General features: G+C 47.3%; 1 protein-coding gene across 1 annotated transcript in view; it reads left to right on the top strand.

Annotated features, from left to right (window-relative positions):
* The window catches only part of LOC119382473 (rho GTPase-activating protein 7), a gene marked incomplete at its 5' end in the record, with an annotated part of 247,529 nt that continues 225,068 nt past the window's right edge, over positions 1–22,461 (top strand). Inside the window, 5 exon segments of the mRNA XM_037650183.2 lie at positions 1–919; positions 2,407–2,846; positions 7,729–7,835; positions 9,919–10,272; positions 11,784–12,045. Coding sequence (XP_037506111.1) covers positions 1–919; positions 2,407–2,846; positions 7,729–7,835; positions 9,919–10,272; positions 11,784–12,045 — 2,082 coding nt within the window.

The following is a 22,461-nucleotide window of genomic DNA, read 5'->3' as shown; positions in this document are numbered from 1 at the left end:
CGCAAGAACTCGTGTCCCGACCTGTACAGCATCGGGGTTGCGGACGACTCGTACCGTACGCCACGCAAGTTCGTGGCCACTTACACGTCTCTGAGCGCGCCTAGACCGCGGCGTAGCGTCAATGGAATCGGTGGCTCATCTTCCTCCGAGAAGGTACAGTCGACGGCGGCCCTGGTCGTGACCAACGGCTCTCGAGGACGCCGCGCCAGTGATGGAGAACCGCCGACGTGCGCTTGGGACGCGTACTACGGCTGGGAGTCACTGCAGCTGTCGCGGCCTCCCAGCGGCGACGCACAGCTGCTGTCCATCTACACCGAGCGCCTCGTGGAAGCGGTCAACGGTTCCTTCGCCGAAGAACTGTTCCCGCTCGACGATGAGGGGCCATCGACCGAGCGTGGCAGCGACGCCATCGACCAAAGCAGTTCGACCGTTCGGGAGGCGACCGAAACTAGCCGCATCAGCTGCGCTTCCGAGGAGAAATCGGTCTCTGAGGTGTCCGTCCGAGGGGATGGCGTCGAGAATGCCGAGAGCACTGCGGCTGCCGCCTCAACGTCCCGCGAAGGAAGCGAATTTGGTTCCCCGAGAAGCACGGGCGACGGCGAAAGCAGCGCCGACAAGAAATTGTCAATGGTCAGGTCGTCCTCGTGGCCCGACCTATCGTCACTGCGGGTTGGCCGCGCACATTGTCAACCTTCAACGTCCCTGTGTGGTTCTAGCCGTGCTGGCAGCTGTCCAGAAACATCGGTCGACAGAACCACCAGTGGCGTCGCGCCGTCTTCGGTCGTCGATATCGACAGTTCCCAGGCGCTTAGCTACGACGGCTCGCTGTACAAGAACCAGCAGCTTTACTACGAATCTGACGAAGGCGGCGATGGTGAGGAGGCGAAAAATGAAGAGCCGTCCATGCATGACAGCTTGGGTGAGTGCACCTGTTTCTCTTCCTAACCTAGCCTATGGGCCGCCCACAGTTCGGCTCACTTTCAAGGCATGTCCGCTTGCTCAGAATTCCTAATCAACTCTTCCACGCTGCTGTTTGGCGATGAAGAGGTCGCACCCCTTGAGGGACGGCTAGAGGAGGCGGATGGAAGGGGCTTGTTGCCCTATTTACCTCGACACGTAAGCGTGCAGTGTCACGAACTGACGGCCATACACTTATTCACAAAATTCGGGCTTAGAACTGAGACATATTCTGGGCATGTGGCAAAGCAGCACCTGTGCGTTACGCGCCACGAAAGTGCTGCTGACTTTCTCGCGGACCACGAGCCTGAACGAAACTTTGTAAATAGTGTAGTGTAGTGTGTGCGTGCGTGCGTGCGTGCGTGCGTGCGTGTGTGTGTGTGTGTGTGTGTGTGTGTGTGTGTGTGTGTGTGTGTGTGTGTGTGTGTGTGTGTGTGTGTGTGTGTGTGTGTGTGTGTGTGTGTGTGTGTGTGTGTGTGTGTTTGTCGTATGTGGTTAATCAGTATATCCCATAATCATCACCCAGCACCTGGACTAGCATGTCAGGCAAATAGCCAGTCTAACATCTCCAGCTTCTCATAAAAACATTTCTCTCTCTCTCTCTCTCTCTCGTGTTCATTAAATGCGAATATTTGGCGCGTTACACAATTGCTATGCAGGCGCACACAGTCAACCCTTCGATTTAACTCCATCTATTGAATTGAATTGAAAACAACGTTATTAGGTCTCGCGGAACGCGTCTGGATCGTGCACCCGGCTCAGTCCCATCTATCTCGTAATATTTTTCTTCGATTTCCCCTTCCCCGAGTGCGGGCAAGTCAGCCATGGTACGTAGCTGCTATTCAGCGAGCGTTTTCCTGAGGTGTTAATGCGATTGCGTTTTCCATTTATCACTCCAGCTTTGTAATCGTCTGACCAGTTTTTGCTTTTACGGTCCCAACGTTAGGCTGTTCGTCCGCTTTATGCCATAATTACTAAACGTCAGTTATTTCTACAAACCATGCCCCTCTGCTTTCCTTGTCTTCATTGTCTTTTGGATTCATAAGGTTTTGACTAACAAAACACGGGCCCTCCCGATCCCTTCCGCTCCTTTCGTGAAATACATGTCGTGTGTATTCCTGGTGTTTCCAATTATTCATCCAGTTTTTCTTATAATCCCCTTTTCTTCATGTTTCCGTGCCTCCACGTGCGCTATAAGTCTTCATGCGCGTATACTTACACACATCCGAACATTTGGCTGAACACAACGGGAATGACATCAGAAGGGCCACGTGCATGCGCTAAGCACCCGTAATAAATATAACGGGCAATTTTAAACGGGTCTACACAACAGCTATTGCGAAATTACATTGATATGGTGGTTTGCTTGTCTTAACTATCGGTAGCATTTAGTTTTCCCTGTGTCTAAAAGATCTTCTGACTGCAATTCTTAAATGCATTCTACCGCAGGTTGTGTCAAGAACGCACCCGCCGTGGAGGAATTCACTGAAGTCGAGCTGCGAATCAGTGATTCTGACCACGACGACGACGAGGCGGCAGCCGGCGCCGCCTTGCCCGAGCTGTTCATCCGCGAAGACGAACGCGATGCGCCGGTGGGGGCTCACGACCACCGCACAGTTGTTTCAGCCGCTGCACCGATGGCGGCCGCGCTGCGCGACTCATTCACTCTGGACCTTCGGTCACCGGGGCTGGCGCGCAGCCGGCTGAACCCGTACACGATCGAGGTGATCGCGAACCACGCATCATCGCCCGACGAAGTGTTCGCCACCGTGTCGACGCTAGAGGCCCGACTGGCGTCGCGTCCGCTGCCGCCGCTGGTGATCGACGAGAACGAGCCGGACACGGGAACGTGGTCGTCCACTTCGACAGCCCACTCCGCTTCCACCGTGGTCAGTCCTCCTGAACGCCTTGTCTGACGTCAGCATATGTGGTAGCTGTTTGATGCGCGATGCGTATCCTGGTTTTGAAAAGGAACCGACAGTGCGCAACGCTGCCTGTATGTGCGTATCTTGCATTGGTCACACACACACACACACACACACACACACACACACACACACACACACACACACACACACACACACACACACACACACACACACACACACACACACGCACGCACGCACGCACGCACACACGCACACACGCGCACACGCGCACACACACACACACGCACACACACACACACACACTTACGTAGTCGTGGCTTTTGCAGTTTTGCTAGTTTTCTTTCTTTCTTCCTCTATTTCTTTCTTCTTCTCTCTCTTATCTGCTTTTCTATGTATTTTTTTATCTGTCCATTTCTATTTATCTATTTCTCTCTCTCTTCATTTCTTTCTCTTTCTTTCTTCCATTTTCATCCCTTTCTCTCTCTCCTCTATTTCTCGCTAGCTTCCTCCTGGTTCCCAGCCTTATCTCTCTATATCTCTGACTCTATTTCTTTCTCTCTCTTTCTTTAATTCTCTCTTTTTCTCTCTTTCTTTCTATTCCTTCATTTCTTTCTATTTCTCTCTTTCTTATTTCTGTGCTACGCTTTTACTCTCTCCCCTCCTCCTTTCCCGCCTCCTCACCATCACATCTCTCCTCTTCACACTCACCTCCCTTTCCTACCCCCTTGCTACACTATACTACACAAGGCTATGGTATGCTCTGCTAGCGTGCCTGAATATCCGAGTGGTTAGGACGCTCGCCTTCGGATCAAGGGTACGCGGGTTCGAATCCCGCCTAGTGAAGAATTTTTTTTCGCCAAGAATTTCTCTCTCTCTGTACTCGTTCTCTCACCCACCAGGGTTATTTACAGGCCACGCCGGAGAAATAGGCGCGTGTTCTGGGAGCGAAGCAGAAGAGGACACAGACGAAGGAGAGGACGTGGAGAAGCGCGCATGATGAAGACCATTTCTTTTTTCCGTCAGACAAATTACGGCGAGCTGTAACAGTTTCGCTGTTAAAGAGATTAATAATCGCAAAGCATGATCTCTAAAAGTCAATTCATAAACTTTCAGGCTGTCGTCCCTTCTCCGCGATGCCTTCAATTCTCAGCGGCTGTGGTGTATTGGGTTCCGTTTTTATAACATGCTTCTAAACCACACACCCCTCGTCATCAGTACACTCAGGTCGACCTAATTTTACAGAAGTGAATCACGTGAATACCTAGTCTAAAAGTTGCCGACATCGACCATATGTCGGTCAAGGCATCGTGGAAGCTTTTATGTGGCAGCTGTAGCTGTTAGAGCGGCTCTAGATTTCCGGTCCCTCACCTCCTCGCCTGCTTCGCTCGCCTGCCCTCTGTCTTAGTCCTCCTTCCCTCTATTGGAAGGTAGCGAACCACAAGTTTGTCTCTTCCGGTTAGACCCCATGCGTTTCCATTATTTGTCTCTCGCTCCGCGTGGCATAGCAACTTGGCGGAAACGTGGGGTCTATTTTATGCTCCGTGTCTTATTTCTTCTCGGAATTCGTGTATTTCCATTGCCTCCATAACAAGGAAAGAAGGGTTACGCAAGCCTGCAGTTCACTTTATGTTTACTCTAAGGATAGCCTAACTGTGTTGAATACATTCCTTTGGAGCTGTCTACGAGGCGCGCCTCGTGTAGCAGCATCCATGCGCGCGTGAGGAGCGAGTAGCGGTTTCCCCGGATGTCCCTGGAGCGTGGCCAGGAAACATGATCGTGGCCGCGATAGCGCCAGCTGAACACGGCCGATGTCATCTTCAGCTGCACGAGCTGTGGGCGCTCGCGGCGCTTGCGTTGGCGGCCTCGTGCTTCAACCACGGCGGGAGATCTTAGCGCGATATTTTGCAACGTTGCCCGCGCGAGCGAATTTTGGCGAAAAAAATAAGAACTTCGGCATTTCTGCAAGCGAAGACTCTGGACTTTGTGTAGATGGCGGTGACAGCTTAAACGTTTCTTTTTGAAAAAAACGAAAGTAGAACACCACTCTGGCGTGCTATCTGATTTACTTCTTACACTTTGGTCGTGTCCTTTTTTTCATCTTCAAAGGTGCACTTAGTGAACACAAACTACACAAACGAAAAAGTACAGGACATACGGCAACGAGCGCAAACTACCAACTGGTATATTGTCTGAAAAAACGTAGCCCCAAGAAAGGGGTGTGTCAAACGAGCATGCGCAGATGCTCATAAGAAGGCAAACGGGGCAGGGCCTATAGATAAAAGCAAGAGGCCTGTCGTTTTGCCATACGTACACAGTTTTTCACATAGAATGAGGAAAATCGCTGCGCGACACGATATTAACGTAATCTTTTCAGCTCCGCAATAGCTGAAAGGCTTGTGCAAAAGGGTCAATACAGGTCAAATGACAGAAAGCCCATTTGCGATGTTAAGCACAGAGACAGGTTAGTAGAGTGCACGAAAGGGGTGGTGTATAAGATACCGTTATCGTGTGGTAGGTCGTACGTCGGACAGACGGGACGATGCCTTAATCTAAGGCCAAGAGAGCATCGGGTACGCTTGCCAGCAGCTAGCAGCCGCTAGTAACTTAGCGGCATATTGCAAGAAATGTTCATGTAAAGCCTTCTTCGAAAGAACAGTTGTAGTAGCCCACTCCGAAGATAAAACGGTCCAAGAAATGTTAGAGACATTGAAAATTATGGAAGAAGACGAGGAAGCTTGTGTTAGTGCCCCTTCTATCGTCCTTACAGCGACTGAGGTATATAGATTTTGCGAAAATTACAAGCTATTTTTGATTCGATCTTGCTTCTTCGGATCGCGTTCCCTCCTTACCCTCCTTTTTCACCTTTTCCTTTCTTCCGTACCCCCCCCCCCCCCCCCCTGCTCATTACCGCCCTGCCCCATTTGCCTTCTTATGAGCATCTGCGCATGCTCGTTTGACACACCCCTTTCTTGGGGCTACGTTTTTTCAGACAATAAACCAGTTGGTAGTTTGCGCTCGTTGCCGTATGTCCTGTACTTTTTCGTTTGTGTAGTTTGTGTTCACTAAGCGCACCTTTGAAGATGAATCAACACCAACTAGACCACCTTATAGCTCTTCTCAGTGACCTATTTGCTGTCGGGCAGTAGATCAAAGAAAAACTCCTTCTAGCATTCATTCTTAAAAAAATTTTCCCCAAAAGGTCGTCCGTATAACTGCAGTGCTGTATAGATGCCTAGGTTAAGCCAGGCATATACTCACGACTAATCGTAGGGTTTAGTGTTACCTGTAAAAGAAAAAGAAACTCAGCCTTATATGTGGTAAAATAAATTTCGTTTTGGTCCAGCGAAACTTGCCTTTTTATCTATTGCTTCTGCGGCTTGTTCATTAACATTACGAAGGAAAATAATTGGATCGACGAGCTAAGTACTAGGTAACACCTGAACGTAAAAAAAAACAAAATAACACAAGCTGCAGCGATTTCGGTTTAGTAGTAATTTACTGCCGTAACCGAGCGAGCGAGCACTGTGAAAGATCTCCTGGCTCACGCTCCTCGTGCCACGGGGCGCTTTTCTTCTTGGGCCCTGCAGGTCGTGCCGGGGAAACACAAAATAAAGAAGAAAAAAGACAACGGTAATATCTAAACACTACAATAAAAATAACAATAAAGAATAATCATATAAGGAGTTGTCTGTAACGGCATCTAGGCACCGCCTAAAGCAAATAAAAACTAATGGTCAAAATAAATATAAAATAAAATATGATAACGAAGAGTTGCCCGTAACTGTACATACATACATACATACATACATACATACATACATACATACATACATACATACATACATACATACATACATGCATACATGCATGCATGCATACATACATACATACCGTAAAATGCCGAGCAAGCGCCCCCACCCGAGTGAGCGCCCCCCCTCCCTTTTTCGGGAGATCTGAAATAAGCGCCAATGGCCAAGCAAGCGCCCCCACCCGAGTGAGCGCCCCCCCTCCCTTTTTCGGGAGATCTGAAATAAGCGCCAATGGCCAAGCAAGCGCCCTCCTCCCCTGCGGCCCCTTTTTTTTCTAGACGAGCATCGCTTGTGTAAAAAGTACAAGAATGAGTACACTGAATGCGTATCTAATGTTGTTTATGAAATTCTGTTGCCATTTGGCCGGTTGTATATTGGTCAAACCTCTCGCTGCTTCAATGATTTGACAGTGACGAGGGGGAACAAAAACAGTAAATAAATGAAGCATTTAATTAGAAACATGGATGGATATTTTTTTTAATTTTTAGCGGCTCTCCCGCCGCCATCTTGAATTTCGGTCCGGGACCGAGCAAGCGCCCCCCCCCCCCCTCCCCCGCCCTCCGAATCTGGTCGGATTACGCTTCACTGAAGGGGAGGGGGGGGGGGGGCTTGCTCGGCATTTTACGGTACATCATTCTCTCACGCTGTTTGCCCAAATGTTTTAAAGCACACGGACAGCTGCGCTCACTTGTCGCATTTGGAGCACCGTAATTGTCGGTAATTTTTATTTTCTGAAGTGTGACCTTGCAGACTCGTTATGCTTCTTCGCACTGCATTTTCATCGCCGTCTGGTGGAGTAGCTCATAAATAACATTGTGATTTTGCGTAATCTCTTTCTTATACGTTCTAGGCGAATCTGAATGAGAACCTGGTAATAAGCAGTGTATATAAACTGCGAACCTTGCGTTGTACATGTGCTGCCTCAAAACGCGTCGGTTGCCTGCGCTGTTCGCCGTGTTGATTTGAAAGTCATGCATGCGGCGAAACACGCAGAAACTTCACGCGGGAACTCTTGCGCTTTCGCTCGCTATTGTCAGTGTCTCGTTTACATGCTCGTTTCTTGTGCACACCAGAGTCGGCACGAGTTGGAAGAGTTCCTGAAGAGCGTCGAGCCGCCACACGACCCTCCTAGTTGGCCTCAGGACGCCGTGACACAGACGACGCCGGGGATATCGCGCAGGTGGGTGGGACCTCAGCGACCGTTGTTGCCAGTCATCCTCGCAAATTAACAGCGGCTTGCGAAGACGCTGGCCCGAAGGTTGCGCCTCTGGCCTTTTTAGTGATTGATTCTTCTCGAACATGAATTCATCGAACGCCTTTTGTACGAAACTGTTTGTATCAACGAGGGTGATCTGGTATATTATTGTCAAGGTAGTGAGCAACTATTCGCACGCCTAATCTTATGTATCGTAGAAGAAAGCAACGCGTGGACACAAGTACACGAGAGAGAATCTTTATACCAACTAGGTCAATTTTCTGTCATTATAGTGTGATACGTTGTGATTTTTCCTCTGCCTCCGCTCCACTAAAACTAACATTGCATGAACCACTCGTACGCCCTCTTGCTGTTTGACGTCATCATCATAATAGCAAGCTCATCTATTTTAGTCGAATGCGTTCAGTATGATTTCCGACTCGCTTTACTTCGCCTGAACTACTCGCGCTACACCAGCGTGTCGCTACTCAATCTAAAGAAACGTCCAGATTATCATATTCCATGTCTCGTATATGTACACTTTTTCACGAGATACACGGTATTAGCCACGCTCTGAAGAAAACAGTAAAAAAAAAAAGGAAAGCAATTGTTCGCAACTTCCCCCGACATGCATTATGTTTCTGCGATCGGTTGTTAAACACAGGGCCTCATTATTTTCTTATTTCGGCAGACTATGGCACGCCTTTATCGAATTCTTAACTGCAAATAAACTCTAAAGAAACGTCTCGTCAATTTCAACATTCTCTTACACACTTCTTTAAATGTTTATTTTATATTCATTTAAGTTGAAGTTTCCGTATAAGGCTGCAGTTTCGCGCTTTGATGCAACTCGCGTCGGCTTGTTTTTATCCAAAATTTCACTATTTTTTCCCGCTCCAAAACACTCAGGATGGTGTCTGAAGTCCTGTGCGCTATAACTTTCTTGAGTGTTTGGCTTGGTATTTCTCGCTGATGTCTGCCACAAGAAAAGTTGCACCTCGGTGTGTTGCGTTGTACACCTATATGCGGTGTATGATAGTACGTAATTTGCTTTCTACGGAATATAAACGCATGCCTTGAATTAAGTGACTTCAACGAGACGCACGTGTTTCGCTTATTTATTCGTAAAACGCCGTGTTGTGTTTCTCACCATACGTAGTAGTCTTGTATTTTCGCAACACATGAGAGGGCAGACGGTCTCTTGAGTGTGTGCTATACTTTACATTATTCTTAACATGATGCCATTTAACTATAGCACATGCATATACACTGGCTGTAGCGCCCGCTGGTGCGGATTCCCAGTTGAAACGCGTATTACAATACAGAGTGGGGACACGAGAAAGTTCTGTTCCTTGCCATTTTTTTTTAATAGTGGCCTCATTGTGCTACGCTGCCTATTTCACTTACGAGCATGAGTCTATTTCGGCTGCTATGCACGTAGTCTACATTGTGCGGGAAACTTGCAGGTTGGGGGTACGCAGCATCAAAACTGCAATGTTTTTTTTTTATTGACATAATGTAAGGAGATGTTGGCGCACATATAAGGCGCCGGCTACTCCTTAGCTCTTGGAGGTGTCGAACATAAAGTACATAGGGGCCATATTTCTAATCACAACTAACCCGCAGTGCATACAGTATACAACTTAACGTAACAGTCAAGACATAACAGTCAAAACAACATATTCAACAATCACGTATATCTGTGCACACGGTGATGTTTAAAAAAAAAAAATGAAGAGCAACCATTGCATAACATAACCAAGACAAAAATAGTCAACGCGCACATAAATATACACTGTACAGCAGGGGCGTAGCCAGATATTTTTTACGGGGGGGTGTTCAACCATACTTCCTGTATGTTCGTGCGTGTGTTTGTATGTGTGCGTGTATATATACGCAAGCAAAATTGAAAAGTTTCGGGGAGGGGGGTTGCCCTGCTGGGCCGTTAAAACGAAACAAAGCTTAAAATGCCACTTTCTTTAAGAAAAATGGTCAATGCTTTTAAAGATTAGCTGTAATGTAGTATCCCATATCGGTCTCATGATATTGCTCATGCGTGCTTGTGCAGCTCCAGCTTCACGTGTGTGACAGAGTGTGGTGAGGAGCTTGGCTCGTCCAAGGAGAGCCTGGCGGCCGTGCACAACGATGCCAAGTCTTCGTCAAAGACGCAGCACACTTTGGCCGTCGCCACTCAGTCTCCGTCGCCTGTGTCTAACTCGTCGTCGTCGACGTCCTGCGACGCGCCTCCGACGCCGTTGACTCCGAGGGCTTCGCCGAGCTCGCAGGAGGTCGTCTCCTCGGACCTCTCGGACAGCGCCGCGCACGGGACGGCCACCGTAACCGCCACTGTTGCGCGTCCTCTGCAGAACGGCTCCAGCCCTTCCCTGCCCGCGCTGGACGGTCGCGAGTGCGCCCAGATGAGGTGTGTCTACTGCCGCGGTGCCGCGGTGGAGGCGTTGACTTCAGGAAAATAGAGAGTTTTGCGCCGGGGCCCCAATGCGGCTTATGGATGCAAGCCGTTGCGTTCCTTTGTATTCTCCTTGGGTGTGGCTGGGAGTACAAAGGGACGCAAGAGGGTGTGTACGCAACCGGCTTAGGGTCCCCGGCAGTAAAGCGTGCGAGTTGCATACGCGAAGAAGGGCTGACTCCGCACGCCACTGTAGCAACAGTAGTTAGTCGCATGGAGGAAACTAGGAGAGAGCATTACGTCTCGCCGGGTGCCTCGACAAACTAACTCTCCCTGGAGCCGTTCTCCTTCTTTTCCTCACACTGTCAGTCCAATTATTGTGAGAAGCAGCGTATTCGTCGTAGCTATGCCCGCACTGCATGCACGCTCTGACGGCGATACTCGTTTGCTTCATTCGTGTTATGTATACTTTCTCTCCTTCCCCCATGGTTGGTTGTTTATTGAAGGGAAACAAAAGGGATCAACCGGAGATTGCACGCTATTTGGAGTGATCGGCCGTCGGATTGCCGACAGAGGGACGCAAGAACACGACCAGACACAGCTTATCTGATCGGCGCGATGTTCTTTGCTTGCCGTCGGATGTGCAATGTTCAAATTCACCGCCAGCGGCAAGATGGGCGCCGGCAGCGTCATCGAGCGCGGTGGCTCAGACGCACGACTGGAGCGCTGTTTGCCGCAACGCCGACAGGGATCGCTAACTGTGTGCGCATGGCGTCGTGGCGTCGTATGCGCGCGTTATTTGTGAAGCGCTGTGGTAAAGCTTAGACTTCGGTTTATACGTTTCTGTCGCTTTTTCAGCTGGAAGCGCATGCTCAGGCCTTCTGTATGTTTATGCACTTAAAGGGACACTAAAGAAAAAAAAAAACGATTTTTCTCATATTAGTAAATCACATTTTTACAATTCCAAAGTCATCACGCTTGCCGCGAGAAGACAACTGGTAAGCGAGAAAACGCGCAAAAAGAAAGTGCGGGTGGCGACGGCACCTTGAAATTCCTACAGGAAACGTTTTGACGTCGTAGAATCTGACGGCATCTACGGTGCTACGTAGTTCGCAATCAGTAAAAATGAAGTACATTCTCCTCTGAGGAGGCCATAGACTTAACGTACTAAGTTTCAGGAAATTTTGTTGATCCAATGCCTCCAGAATGCGTGACGTCACCTTGAAATCCGTGACGTCACGCGTAGAGATTTCGGCGCGAAATTAAAAAAAATGAATCTTTGATGTAGATTCCTCTCCTCTCCTAATAAACCTATGATGGTGAAATTAACGACATCAGAGTTCTCAGAGCACAATTTATGAATCTAAACCGTTTGATTGTTTCACTTTAGTGTTTCTTTAAATCTGGACTACGCGAGGAACACTTCAGTTGCGACAACACGCGTTTGCCCTTCTTCGTCCTTTTTAGTTTTTGTACAACTAAAGGGCTTACATTTTTTTTCTTCTTCTTCTCCTCCCGCCTTTCAGCACTCACAGGCAGCAGTCACTGGAGGAGAAGCCGCAGATCCGCTCTCTGTCTCGTCCCACGACGAAGGCGGCGGACAAGAAATCTCTGGAAGCGACGTCGACGCTACCGTGGACCGCGCCGCAGCAGCTAAGTCATAAGGCGTCTTCGGCGCCCGTGTTGCTGAAGAACAGACCGCCGACGTCCTTAGGCGACAGCGGGGCGAAGACGGGACTGGTGCCCGATGCGGCGTCGGCCGGCAGCTCCCCCGAAGAGGAGGTCAAGGTACGTGAGCACGTTGTCTTCTGGCCGAGGCGCTACTTCGCCAAGCCCAGTTCTAGGCGATGAGAGAGTGGCGCCGTCGCTCTTGGCTGGCTTCTTCTCGCTATTAAAACTGTGCACTAACCCACGATGGCCTGTTCGTGCTTGTTTTCTTCGCCTTCACTCTTCTTTGTCCCGCTGTGGTTGGGTGTCTCCTGGCAATGGAGCCACTTTCCAGCGCCTCTTGGCTATGGTCTGGTTTGGCGGGCTGCTTACAACTGCTCGGTGATTGTTTTGTGAGGCCTAAACGGAGCTTCCAATGACTGGTTTTAATGTGCTTGTTGAAAACGTGCGTGATAAAGAGAACGCGCTGCACTTTTGCCGCTGCAGCTGTCGTGCGCATTATTGACAAAGTGATATCTTGCAGTGACGTCATTAAAGCCGTCACGTTGTGGTACCAGCACGGTGGGAAGTCGGGTTCGTGACGTCATGTGAACGTCATGTGAAGGACGTCGCATGCAAGCTCTGTCGTTATTCAGGCGCAGAGGCGAATGACGTTACGTCATTATCACATTGAAGCAGGTTAACCGCAGCACTGAATATGCTGCGTTGACGCCATTGCAGTGTGGCATACTAGCACACGATAATGAACGGCGCAAGACGGTTGAAAAGAAAACAAGACAGACTCGCGACTTCCTTGTTGCGAGTCAGCGCCTGTCCCGTTTTCTTTTCAGCCGTCCCTTGTCATTTGCGCTGTTCAATATCATGAATCAGTACCGACTTGCCCAACTTTCCCCTTTAACGCGGTACCAGTACGTTAAGAAGCTGCTCCTGTTACGTCACATGCAAGCAATCAATCTGTTGAATGTACTTCGATCATCTGAAAATATGCCATAAAGAAGAAACTACCATCTTCGTCTCTTGTTTATGCGCTGTTCCGGTCTATTTTAAATTACCAGCTGGCCTGGATTGCACCCTTGTGGAAGTTCTTTGGCTGACTTTCGCTAAAAAACCGCACTCTACAGCGTCATGCATACGGAAGTGCAACACGCAGGAGACCGATTCAACGTGGTTTTCAGTGCATCCGTGTTTCCGCTTCATGCTGAGAGATACTGCCACTAACTCATGGCTTCACCAAGAGTTAGAGATAGCACAGATACAGTGACATAGAAAGTTGGCGGGTTTTTTGTCATGCTATTTTGATGTACGTAACCTTCTGTTTCTTTAGGTTTTGGTGTCGCATGCATTTCTTTCTTTTCTGGCCGTGTCGTTGCATATTTCCTGCAACTTAGTAGGAGTTAGTACCTCAAGCCGTAAAATGCTTCTAGAAGTTAATGTGTCATGAAAAGGGCACGTTAGTACGCATGCATGGGCCCCCTTTTAGTGCGAGGAACACTCATTAAAATTATTAAGGCAACACAGGAGCGCTAGGCTTTGAAACTCAAGCACACAGTAGACTTAGGAAATGGCTCTTATGTTGACATGCTCTTCGAGGTTGTACTTTGAGTGCCGAAGTAGGCGCGATGACTTTAGAAGCGCAGAATGTAGGACCGCTGTTGCTTCGACGAGCATAGTAGTAGGGCACGTCCGAACAGAAAGCAGACAGGATGTTTCGAAGCACGTCAACCGTGTGCGTTAATGACTGCGAAAGCACGTGCTGTTCCGGGACTTCTTGCGCATGTCTTACTGCATGGCGATGACTCGCGTTAAAATCGTTCTTGAGCAGAGAGTACATCAGCGATACATTCTGTTGAACAAACTTTTGTGACATCCACCACTCATAACGCCTGATTCAAGTAATGCCACTGCAGTGAACTGTGGTTCATCTGTACGAGCCTTTTTTCTTCCTTTGTTACCTCCCTCCGCCCCTCTTCTTTATCTTTTTCTTCTTTTCGGCACTATCACCGTTGGTCTCGCTGGTGGCCTTGTACAGCGCGATGTTGGTTTGTAATTTGGGGTAGCTATTAAACTCACTTCCCTGTCTCAGAAACAGTTAAGTGTATTGGTAGCACTAGTTCACTACAGCTTTCAGCAGCTGCTGTCGATCGTTGCTAAGGGAGCCGCCAAGCTCTTTAAATAGCCTTACTCTAATTTGTTCACTTCTGTACTACCAAAAGGCTGAAATTGGCTTTGGCGCGTACAGCACAGTTTCGTTTTTCACACGATATCGTTTTGTTTATCCTTCAGCAACGCAAAATAGAAGCTTATGGATACCAAATGGCTCATAGACCTTCTGTGCAAGCGCTTCACCTGCACGAAGTTTCTGTTTAACGAATACAGCTTTATGAAATTCGTTCGCATGATATTTTACTGCGTTTAAACATGGAAGACCTGTACTAGCGACGCTTTTTTTTTTTAAATGCATGATGCGTGTCACCATGATGCATGACACCGTATAGCTCGAAAACAGACAACGATGATAGCACGCTTCGACGTTGCCTGCGCCGAAGTCGTAGGTGCAAAAACTCGGAAGCAGTGTGACCCAAGCACTGATTGGCATCAAAAGGCGATTTAATGCAACGATTTCGCCGTGGTACCGCCTGACGCATCGTGGCGACCAGTCAAAGAAAGGTTTGTTGCATGCATTCTTTTGTAAATTATTTTGTTGATCCTAAGCAAGTTTACAGCATCGTCACATTTCCTTCGACAGGCGTTTTCTAAAGACACAGAAGAAAGATAGACAACGTTCCGCAAGAACGTTATTGTACGAATGTTACGACTTCTTTTGTGAACCGACGTATGTTATAGATGGACATTTTTACTCGTCCAGTATGCTATAGAGCAGTGTAACGCAGTTTTTCTTTCTTTTTTTGCAGTTGGCAGATAGTTTTACAGTGTAGAGAGCCTATTTGCACCTCAACGGCTCGACGTGACGTAACCTCAACGGAAACCTCTCGCATGATGTCCTTAATGGAGCGTCACGTCACTGTCGACCCTCTGGCAGTAGCGATGCTGGCAGAAAAAAAAAGGAAGAAAAAAAAACACTTTGAGAGCGCTTAAGCTTCGTCGCCTAAGCGGCCGGAAGACCACGCGGCGAGCGCAGTGCGAAGAAATAAGTCCGAGAGCGATTTTTGTGCCATGCGCCAGTGGAACGCCTTCCCGCTTCACTGAAAGCCGTACTCTCGCTGCCCTAGCATAGAAATCACCTGATGTAGACATCCGGCCGCAAGTTCAAAATGTCGGCCAAGCAGTCGGCGGTGGTTCGCATCGGCGCAATCGCCAACAACCCGAGCTGCGCGACAGAACTCGCAGCCTCTTCAATCTTCAAGGGCGCGTTCCTCAAAATCCTGATCTGGATTAAGATTGCCGAGAAGATTGGAGTTCGCGGGAGGTGGAGCAGCAGCGAGTCGGTGTGTCCCAACGTATCTCGCTTTTGCACAGCCGGGCGAATCCACCACCGCCGCTGCCGGCGTGTCCGCTTGTGTAGTTTCTGGTGTTCCGTCTCCTGAAACAACGGTTTGAAAAGGTGAAAACTATTTCTTTTCCGTGTTTTGCATGCATACTTTCAATTCGGTACGAAATTATGTGCTCAGGAAGCGGGAAAAATGGAATGTATTGTGGAAGTTGCGAAGGCGGCGGCGGAGGTGCAGGTGATGCGGGAGGGGCAGAAAACGTTCTCGACGCGCGCGAACACGGTTTTCCGGCCACTCTGGCGTTTTCGCTTCTGAATCTGCCTTAAAGCCTGTTTCACATGCAGCGATTTTGCTCCAAGAGCGGAGCGGCTGCCGTCGCGGAAGCCCCAAAACAGGTTTTAAGGGCGACCAAAGGACGCTGCGATCTTGTTCGCTACATTTGGAAAAATTCGCTCGCGGCAGCGCGTCTAGAGCGTCTGCCCAAGGTCAACCAATGGGGGAGCAGTGACGTGGGGGGCACGTGACTGTAGGGATGGAGACGAGAGCAGCCGCGCGCGCCGGGAGGAACTCGCTCCGACTCGGTTTCCTAGCAGACGACATTTGCTGTAACGAGCTGGCAGTGTAGAAAACGCCGTTCTTTTCCTTTTGTTGTTCTTTACTGCGCTTCCATCAAAGCAGACAAATCGTTTGCACGTGCCATTTTGTTCTTTTGTATTTTTATCTAATCGTGACACCAACATAGGTCCGGACTGGGGGAACCTACGACACTCCGCACTTGTTCGCAGCAGATGTTTCAGTTTTTTTTTTTTTACTACTCTGGTGCAGCACGTTCGAATAGTTTACTGCTTTCTTTTTCTTTTTTTTTTTAGTGGTCACGTACCCCGAAGACGACAAATGCCGCCGCCTCTTTACTGCAGAATGTCAATAGGCAAAAAAAAAAAAAAAAGAGACGAGCTCCTTCACAAACCCACAATGTCGTTGACTGGGCCGCTTGCATCCGGTTGCCGGCCCATACGGCGCACCAACGCCTTGCGGCATTCGAGAGCAAAAGCCACCGAAAGCCCTGTGAAAGCTTAAAACCCCAAAAACAAATTCTTTCTTTTGCTTTTCTATGGCCAAGTGTATGGACGTGCAACATGACTTGCGTGGTAAAAAAAGAAAGCTGGAACAGAAATAAACGTGACTACTGAAGTTGTTTAATTGCACTCTGATACACTGCACATTTTCATCATTCAAGGTTTAGGCGCGTGAAAATCGATCACCGAAGTAGAAGGCTCGTGAAACTTGCAACCCAAGCGCACCAAAACAAGCGAGCCCGGAGAAAGGAAACCCGCGGATAACGGGCGCTTCCCACAACCATCACTGCGCATCGCAGAGGCGCGCGCCGCGCAAAAGCGGTGCATGTGAAACGAAGCCGCGTCCGAGCGTCCTGCTGCCGCTCGATCGCTGCGGGCCCCGCCGCTCGGTCGCTCGCATGTGAAACAGGCTTAAGAGTGGAACGCGACAGCGATTGCTGGCCCTATTCGCATCGCTTTCTCATTCGCTTACCATATTTCGCTTGTCGATGAACGCCTCAGCCGTACCGTGAAAGAAGGAACGTATGCACGCACGCCAGCGTTAACTCTGCTAAGACGCCTACAGCAAATACAGTTGCGAAGTACCCACTACGCCATAATTCGCCGTTTTGCGAAGTAGCGGTGCACCCACTACGCGTTTGTAGGGCGATACGCACTCCTATGTAGCTGCACACTTTGATGATGATGATGATGATGACTAATTATGGCTTAGCCCTCTGTGATGGGTGGACAGTTTCAAACTCGCTACTCAATTCTTGGCTGTTAAGCCTGGTGCGCTTTTAAGCTTCTACCTCGCAATGTTACATCTTTTAACTATACTGCTCGCCCGAGATGTCGACTGCGTAGGGTGTTTTTTTCGGAAGCGGTGCCGGACACTGGCGTGACTTTGTGGTATATGACCAAAGATAGCTTAATTAGGCTTTTCATTAGTAACTGTAGCGAAAAATTTTCTATGGAAAAGTTCTAGCACTTGTTCTGAAACATCGTAATATTTCATCTATGCTAAGATAACCGCCAATGCGCCAAGCTGGGTAATTAACAAAGTTGCTTAATTAACCTTTAAAATAGCAGCTTTAACGAAAAATGTTCAATACGAAAGTTGTAGCGCTTGTTCAGCAACGTCGGATTTTTTCGTCTATGCTGAGATAACTGCCCTGTTTAATTTTTTTTTCGAACTTCTTTTAGTGCGCGAAATTAAAATAAAAAAGTTAGCCTTTAAGAGTTGAACGCGATAGCGATATCCTGCCCCTAGTGCGCACTTCGAACACCACGAGCGTTTAACAGAATGCGCGCACTAAGGTGTGTGCCTTATGTAATGGGTAGCATGCTTTAAACCAGGAGCAATTATGCGCGAGGAATTTTTCGAAGTTGCGATGCACCCACTACGTGGTCTTAAGGGAATACGCGCAGTAATGTGTGTGCCTTTTGTAATGGGTGCCTGTCTTTAAACCACCAAGTCGTTATGATATTGACATGGTGTGACGCCCGATGGCAATGTACGCTTGTACCACGCAATATTACTGCGATATTACATCTCGTACTCTGACACCTGTATACAGGACGTGTATGTTTGGTAAGCATGGAAGTTACTTTCAGTGCAGCTCCAAGCAGAGGCGTGGCTGGGTGGTAGAACAACCGCTTACCACGCAGACGACCTGGGTTCGATTCTCACTCGGAGCCAACATTTTTATTAATTATTTTATTTGAAGCCTTTTCGATTTTTCGGTCACGGACAAGTTGATGATTTTTCGCTCACAACCAACGGTGCCGACGGCGGAATTTCTGTGATACGAGCTCTTTAACGCTATCGCGTTAAAACTCTTGGCGCATGTTGGCTGAAACACCCTGTAGGTCACGTGTTTCACTTAATGGGTGCCAGAAAAAAAGAACAAGAAACAAAAACAAAACAAGCGCTAATATTATCATTCATTACGTATACAGAATAAAGAAGTACATTAAAATACCGCCAAGCTCAATAAGCAAACGAGCATAAAAAACGGGTTGAGTCCGTCCAGCCGTGTCTTCAATAACGAGACCACACCACAGCTTAAAAGTTTCTATTACAGTGGGAAGGAATGCCCAGAACTTTCGTGAGTCTTCCACGAATGCCGTAGCCATTCTGCTTGCCTGTCATCCTTGTTCATCTCAAGCGCGATACACAGAAAATGTGCTCAAGGTGAGCGTATTCGAAAGCTTTATTCGCATTTGTTTGGCCTAGGGGTCATTAAGAATGAAAGAATATGATGGTCATTCTTCCCTGTGCTGCACTTGGCAACTAAACCGAAGCTCTCCAGTGACGTATGTATGAAGTCATAAATTCATGTTTGTGTGACCGTGGGCTGGGACACGTCAATCCTTCTGATATTCACGATAGTAATTGAGTAACAATAATTATCTAAACGAACTGCTAACAGTAAATAAATATTATCAATAAAGATTGCGAATAAAGATTATAAATAAAGATAATGTGGTGTTGACATATTTGGCAAAACAGGCGTGCGAGGCAGGGACGATGGGCTTTACGGCTTTCTCCGGCTTGAAGCTGTCTGCCTTTATCCCGATTATTGCGCCTAATTAATTAAGTGAGTCGTTTTATAGGGGAAAATAAAAAAAAAGGTTCCGCAGGACATCAATCAATACATATGAAGCTCACATGTCGTTGTAAGACAAGGGATTCATGGGCATAAATATTTGTTTGTTTATTTATTTATTGAAAAATACATTACAGGCACGAAGGCACTAGTAAGGGTGGTTAAAATGAAATCACAAGTAAACTTGTTAGGAACAGGGTTACAATGCAAGTGAATAACGACGACCAAGAAAAATACAGCGAGCCAAAACTGAAGATACGGTACGTTAGCGAAATTGAACAGCCCATACAGCTGCAAATTTCAGGACGTTATGGAAAAGAAAACGCGAGACTTCGTAAGAATAAATAAAGCTTGAAATCTTAACGATAAATATGGCGGGTAAGTTTAACGTGCAAAAATATGTGCTTTATAGCGGCTTTCGGTTTGATAGCGGATGTTATGTACAATTCGGGAATTTCCTCTTCAGAATCAGAAATGGTTTTATTTCGTCATCGAATCAATTACAAAATTTGTGTACACAGAAGGAGGTCCCATAGTCAGAGACTGAACCGGGACCTCCTACAATAGTGAATATAGAAAAAGTTAATCGATGCAGTAAGCAGTGGTACAGAAAACAGGCAATAAAATACATCGCAGGCAAAAAGAAAGTTAAGAAAAACAATAGCAGAAAGCAAAAAAAGCCAAAATTAGGCGACATAAAAAATAGAGGTAATTCAACTCTCCTAAACAGTTTTCAGATAATTACATGATGAAAGATAGTAAAAAATAAACGACGAAAAAGAAAACTAAACAGTGACATCTGATTTCAGCAATGTAGGATGATGATGCGATGCTTAGTTAGGGGAGTAATAGAGGTGACCAAAACTATCCATATTACGGAATGGATGCGAGGAAAGTCTTGATATCTTTTTTGAATATGCCGATTGCTTGCGAGGTTTTGATTCCTGAAGGTATGGTATTCCGGAGACGGATTCCAGTGAGGTGGGCTGTTTGTTTGCCATAGTTACTATAAACTATAGGTAATATATAAATTGTGATTGTGTGCAAACCTTGTCAAGTTTGTATTCTCTAGACTTGATGAAGGGATTATAAACAAAGGAAGCTGATTTTTTATTTACTCGAAAACTAGTAGTCCTAGATTATATTTGAAAGTGTTGTCGATTGTTAGGATGTTGTTGGCATGCAGGAGTGATGTAGCATCACTGCGATAATGACTTAGCCAGGGGGGGGGGGGGGGGGTTAAGCCACTCCCCCCCCCCCTTCCCCCGGGAAAAAAATTTGTGGCTACGGGCCTGATTCTAATAGAGTAATTTTGCATAGTTTCAAGGGAGACGAGATGACTGCTGTAGGTATTGCCCCAAGATGTGATACAGTAATTAATACGAGAATGAATAAAAGCGTAGTACAATGAAAGTAATGTAGGTTGAGAGGAGAGAATGTGTCGCGGGATTTAATTAGAACACATATGCCGTAAGCCATTTTTTTGGCAGGTATGCAACGTGCGAATGAAATTTCAAGTGACGGTCCAGTTTAATTCCCAAGAAGGTCGCCTCATCGTCTGCTTCAATTGCAAATTAATTTAGAGATATTGGCAGGATATAATTACGTTCACGTTGGTGAGAGTGGAAAACAATGAATTTCATTATAGTGCGGTTGATTTGTAATTTATTATGGATACACCAAGCAGCCAAGCTTGAAAGGTCATGATTTAGTTTCTGTGTCAGAGATTGGAGGCATTTATCAGTGTTAATAATTGTCGGGTGTCGTCTGCATGCCGTAAGCATTCTGAACTGGTAAGACAAGATGGCAGATCATTTATGTAAATTATGAAAAGAAGTCGGCCGAGAATAGAACCTTGAGGTACTGGTATTTGTTGCTTTAGGTATAGATTTATAACCTAACAGACTGACAACTTGGCTTCTATTTAGTAGGTAGTTTTTTATTAATAATAGTGCAGGACCAGTTAGGCCTGTTGCTTCAAGCTTCATAAAAAGAATGTGGTGGTTGATAGTGTCGAATTCCTTGGTGAAATCTATAAAAACGGAACCTGCGTAGTAGCCCCCATCGACTGCTTTCTGCAGCTTTTCAGTTAAAGGTAACAAAGCGAGGTCAGTGGAATATGCTTCACGAAAACCAAATTAGGAAAGAGATATAATCTGAAATTTATTGAGGTATTTCGTCAGACGAATTTCGAGCAATTTTTCGAATATTTTACTGAGGAAGGGTATTATGCAAATGGGTCGATAGTTAGATATCAGTGTTCGGTCACCTTTTTTAAACACGGGAACGACTCTGCCACTTTCCAATTCTGCAGGAAAGATGCCATTGTGAAGGCTAGGTTGATGATGGATGCCAAAATATCAAAAATAGCATGAGCAATCATTTTTACGTTGGTTGGGTGAATACCATCAGGGTCAGCACTTGTTTGCAGGTTGCGAATGACATCGTGTATACTTCATGAGATGTCGTAGGAAATAAGAAGAAAGATTGTGGCAGACGAGAAAGGGGAAGATGATAGTCAACATTGGGGATGACGTCAGAGTGAAAAAAGTAGTTGCTGAAGGCATAGGCGTGCGCAGGGTTGCCCATCAAGGGGGGGCAAAGGTTCATCGCAGCGCCCCCCCCCCTCCTACTAAGTCAATGTATGGGGCACATTTTGCGTCCCCCCCCCCTCTTAGGTGACTTGAAGGGTCAATGTACGGGGCATATTTTGCGCCCCCCCTCTTGGGGGGCAGGGGGGCGGCCGCCCCCCCTAATCACCTCTGTGCGCACGCCTATGGCTGAAGGCATCAGCAATTGTAGCGCAGTTTTCGGCACGCGGTCGACATCTTTTCCCTTCCAAGGACTCGGCCGTCTGTAGAAAGCGTGTTTAAAATGTCGCAAGAAAAGTGGACAAGCAGAAGGGCTATTACGGATTAAAAAAAAAAAAGAAAATGCGTACGACAGTGATAACATTAAGGGCTTGCAAAAATAAACGAAATAAAAAGAAGGTTCGGAGCAAAAGCAAAGTGGCGTTTTTAAAGTTTCCTTTACGTAGGCGCCAAGTTATGCCAGCCGTCAAAAAAAAAAAAAAAAAAAAAGAGAGAGAGAGAGAAAGAAAGAAGAGAACGTGAGATGACGATACCTTAAAAAAAAAAAGAAAAACGTTTACTATAGTACCAGTGAAGCATCTGAAAGTGCCGCTTTTGAAAGGTCGCCGTCGCCTCTTTGCCTACTCCACGTCAGATGGCGCCAGCGTTCCGCTGCGCCAGAAGCACTTGTTTGTCCGCCGGCCTGTCGCAGCTGCGAGTGTAGTAGTCGCGGCACTGGAAACGCCCTTGGTTGAATGCGCATGCCCGTAGGTGCAGAGGCGGGCAGCGAGCGGAAAAAAAATAGCACCCCGTAAACACGCCAAATGTTAATCGATTATGCCCCATAATG

Source organism: Rhipicephalus sanguineus, chromosome 2 (assembly GCF_013339695.2).
Source record: "Rhipicephalus sanguineus isolate Rsan-2018 chromosome 2, BIME_Rsan_1.4, whole genome shotgun sequence".
NCBI classification, from domain to species: domain Eukaryota; kingdom Metazoa; phylum Arthropoda; class Arachnida; order Ixodida; family Ixodidae; genus Rhipicephalus; species Rhipicephalus sanguineus.
The sequence above is the reverse complement of the archived record's forward strand: the minus strand, read 5'-3'. Positions and strand labels throughout refer to the sequence as shown.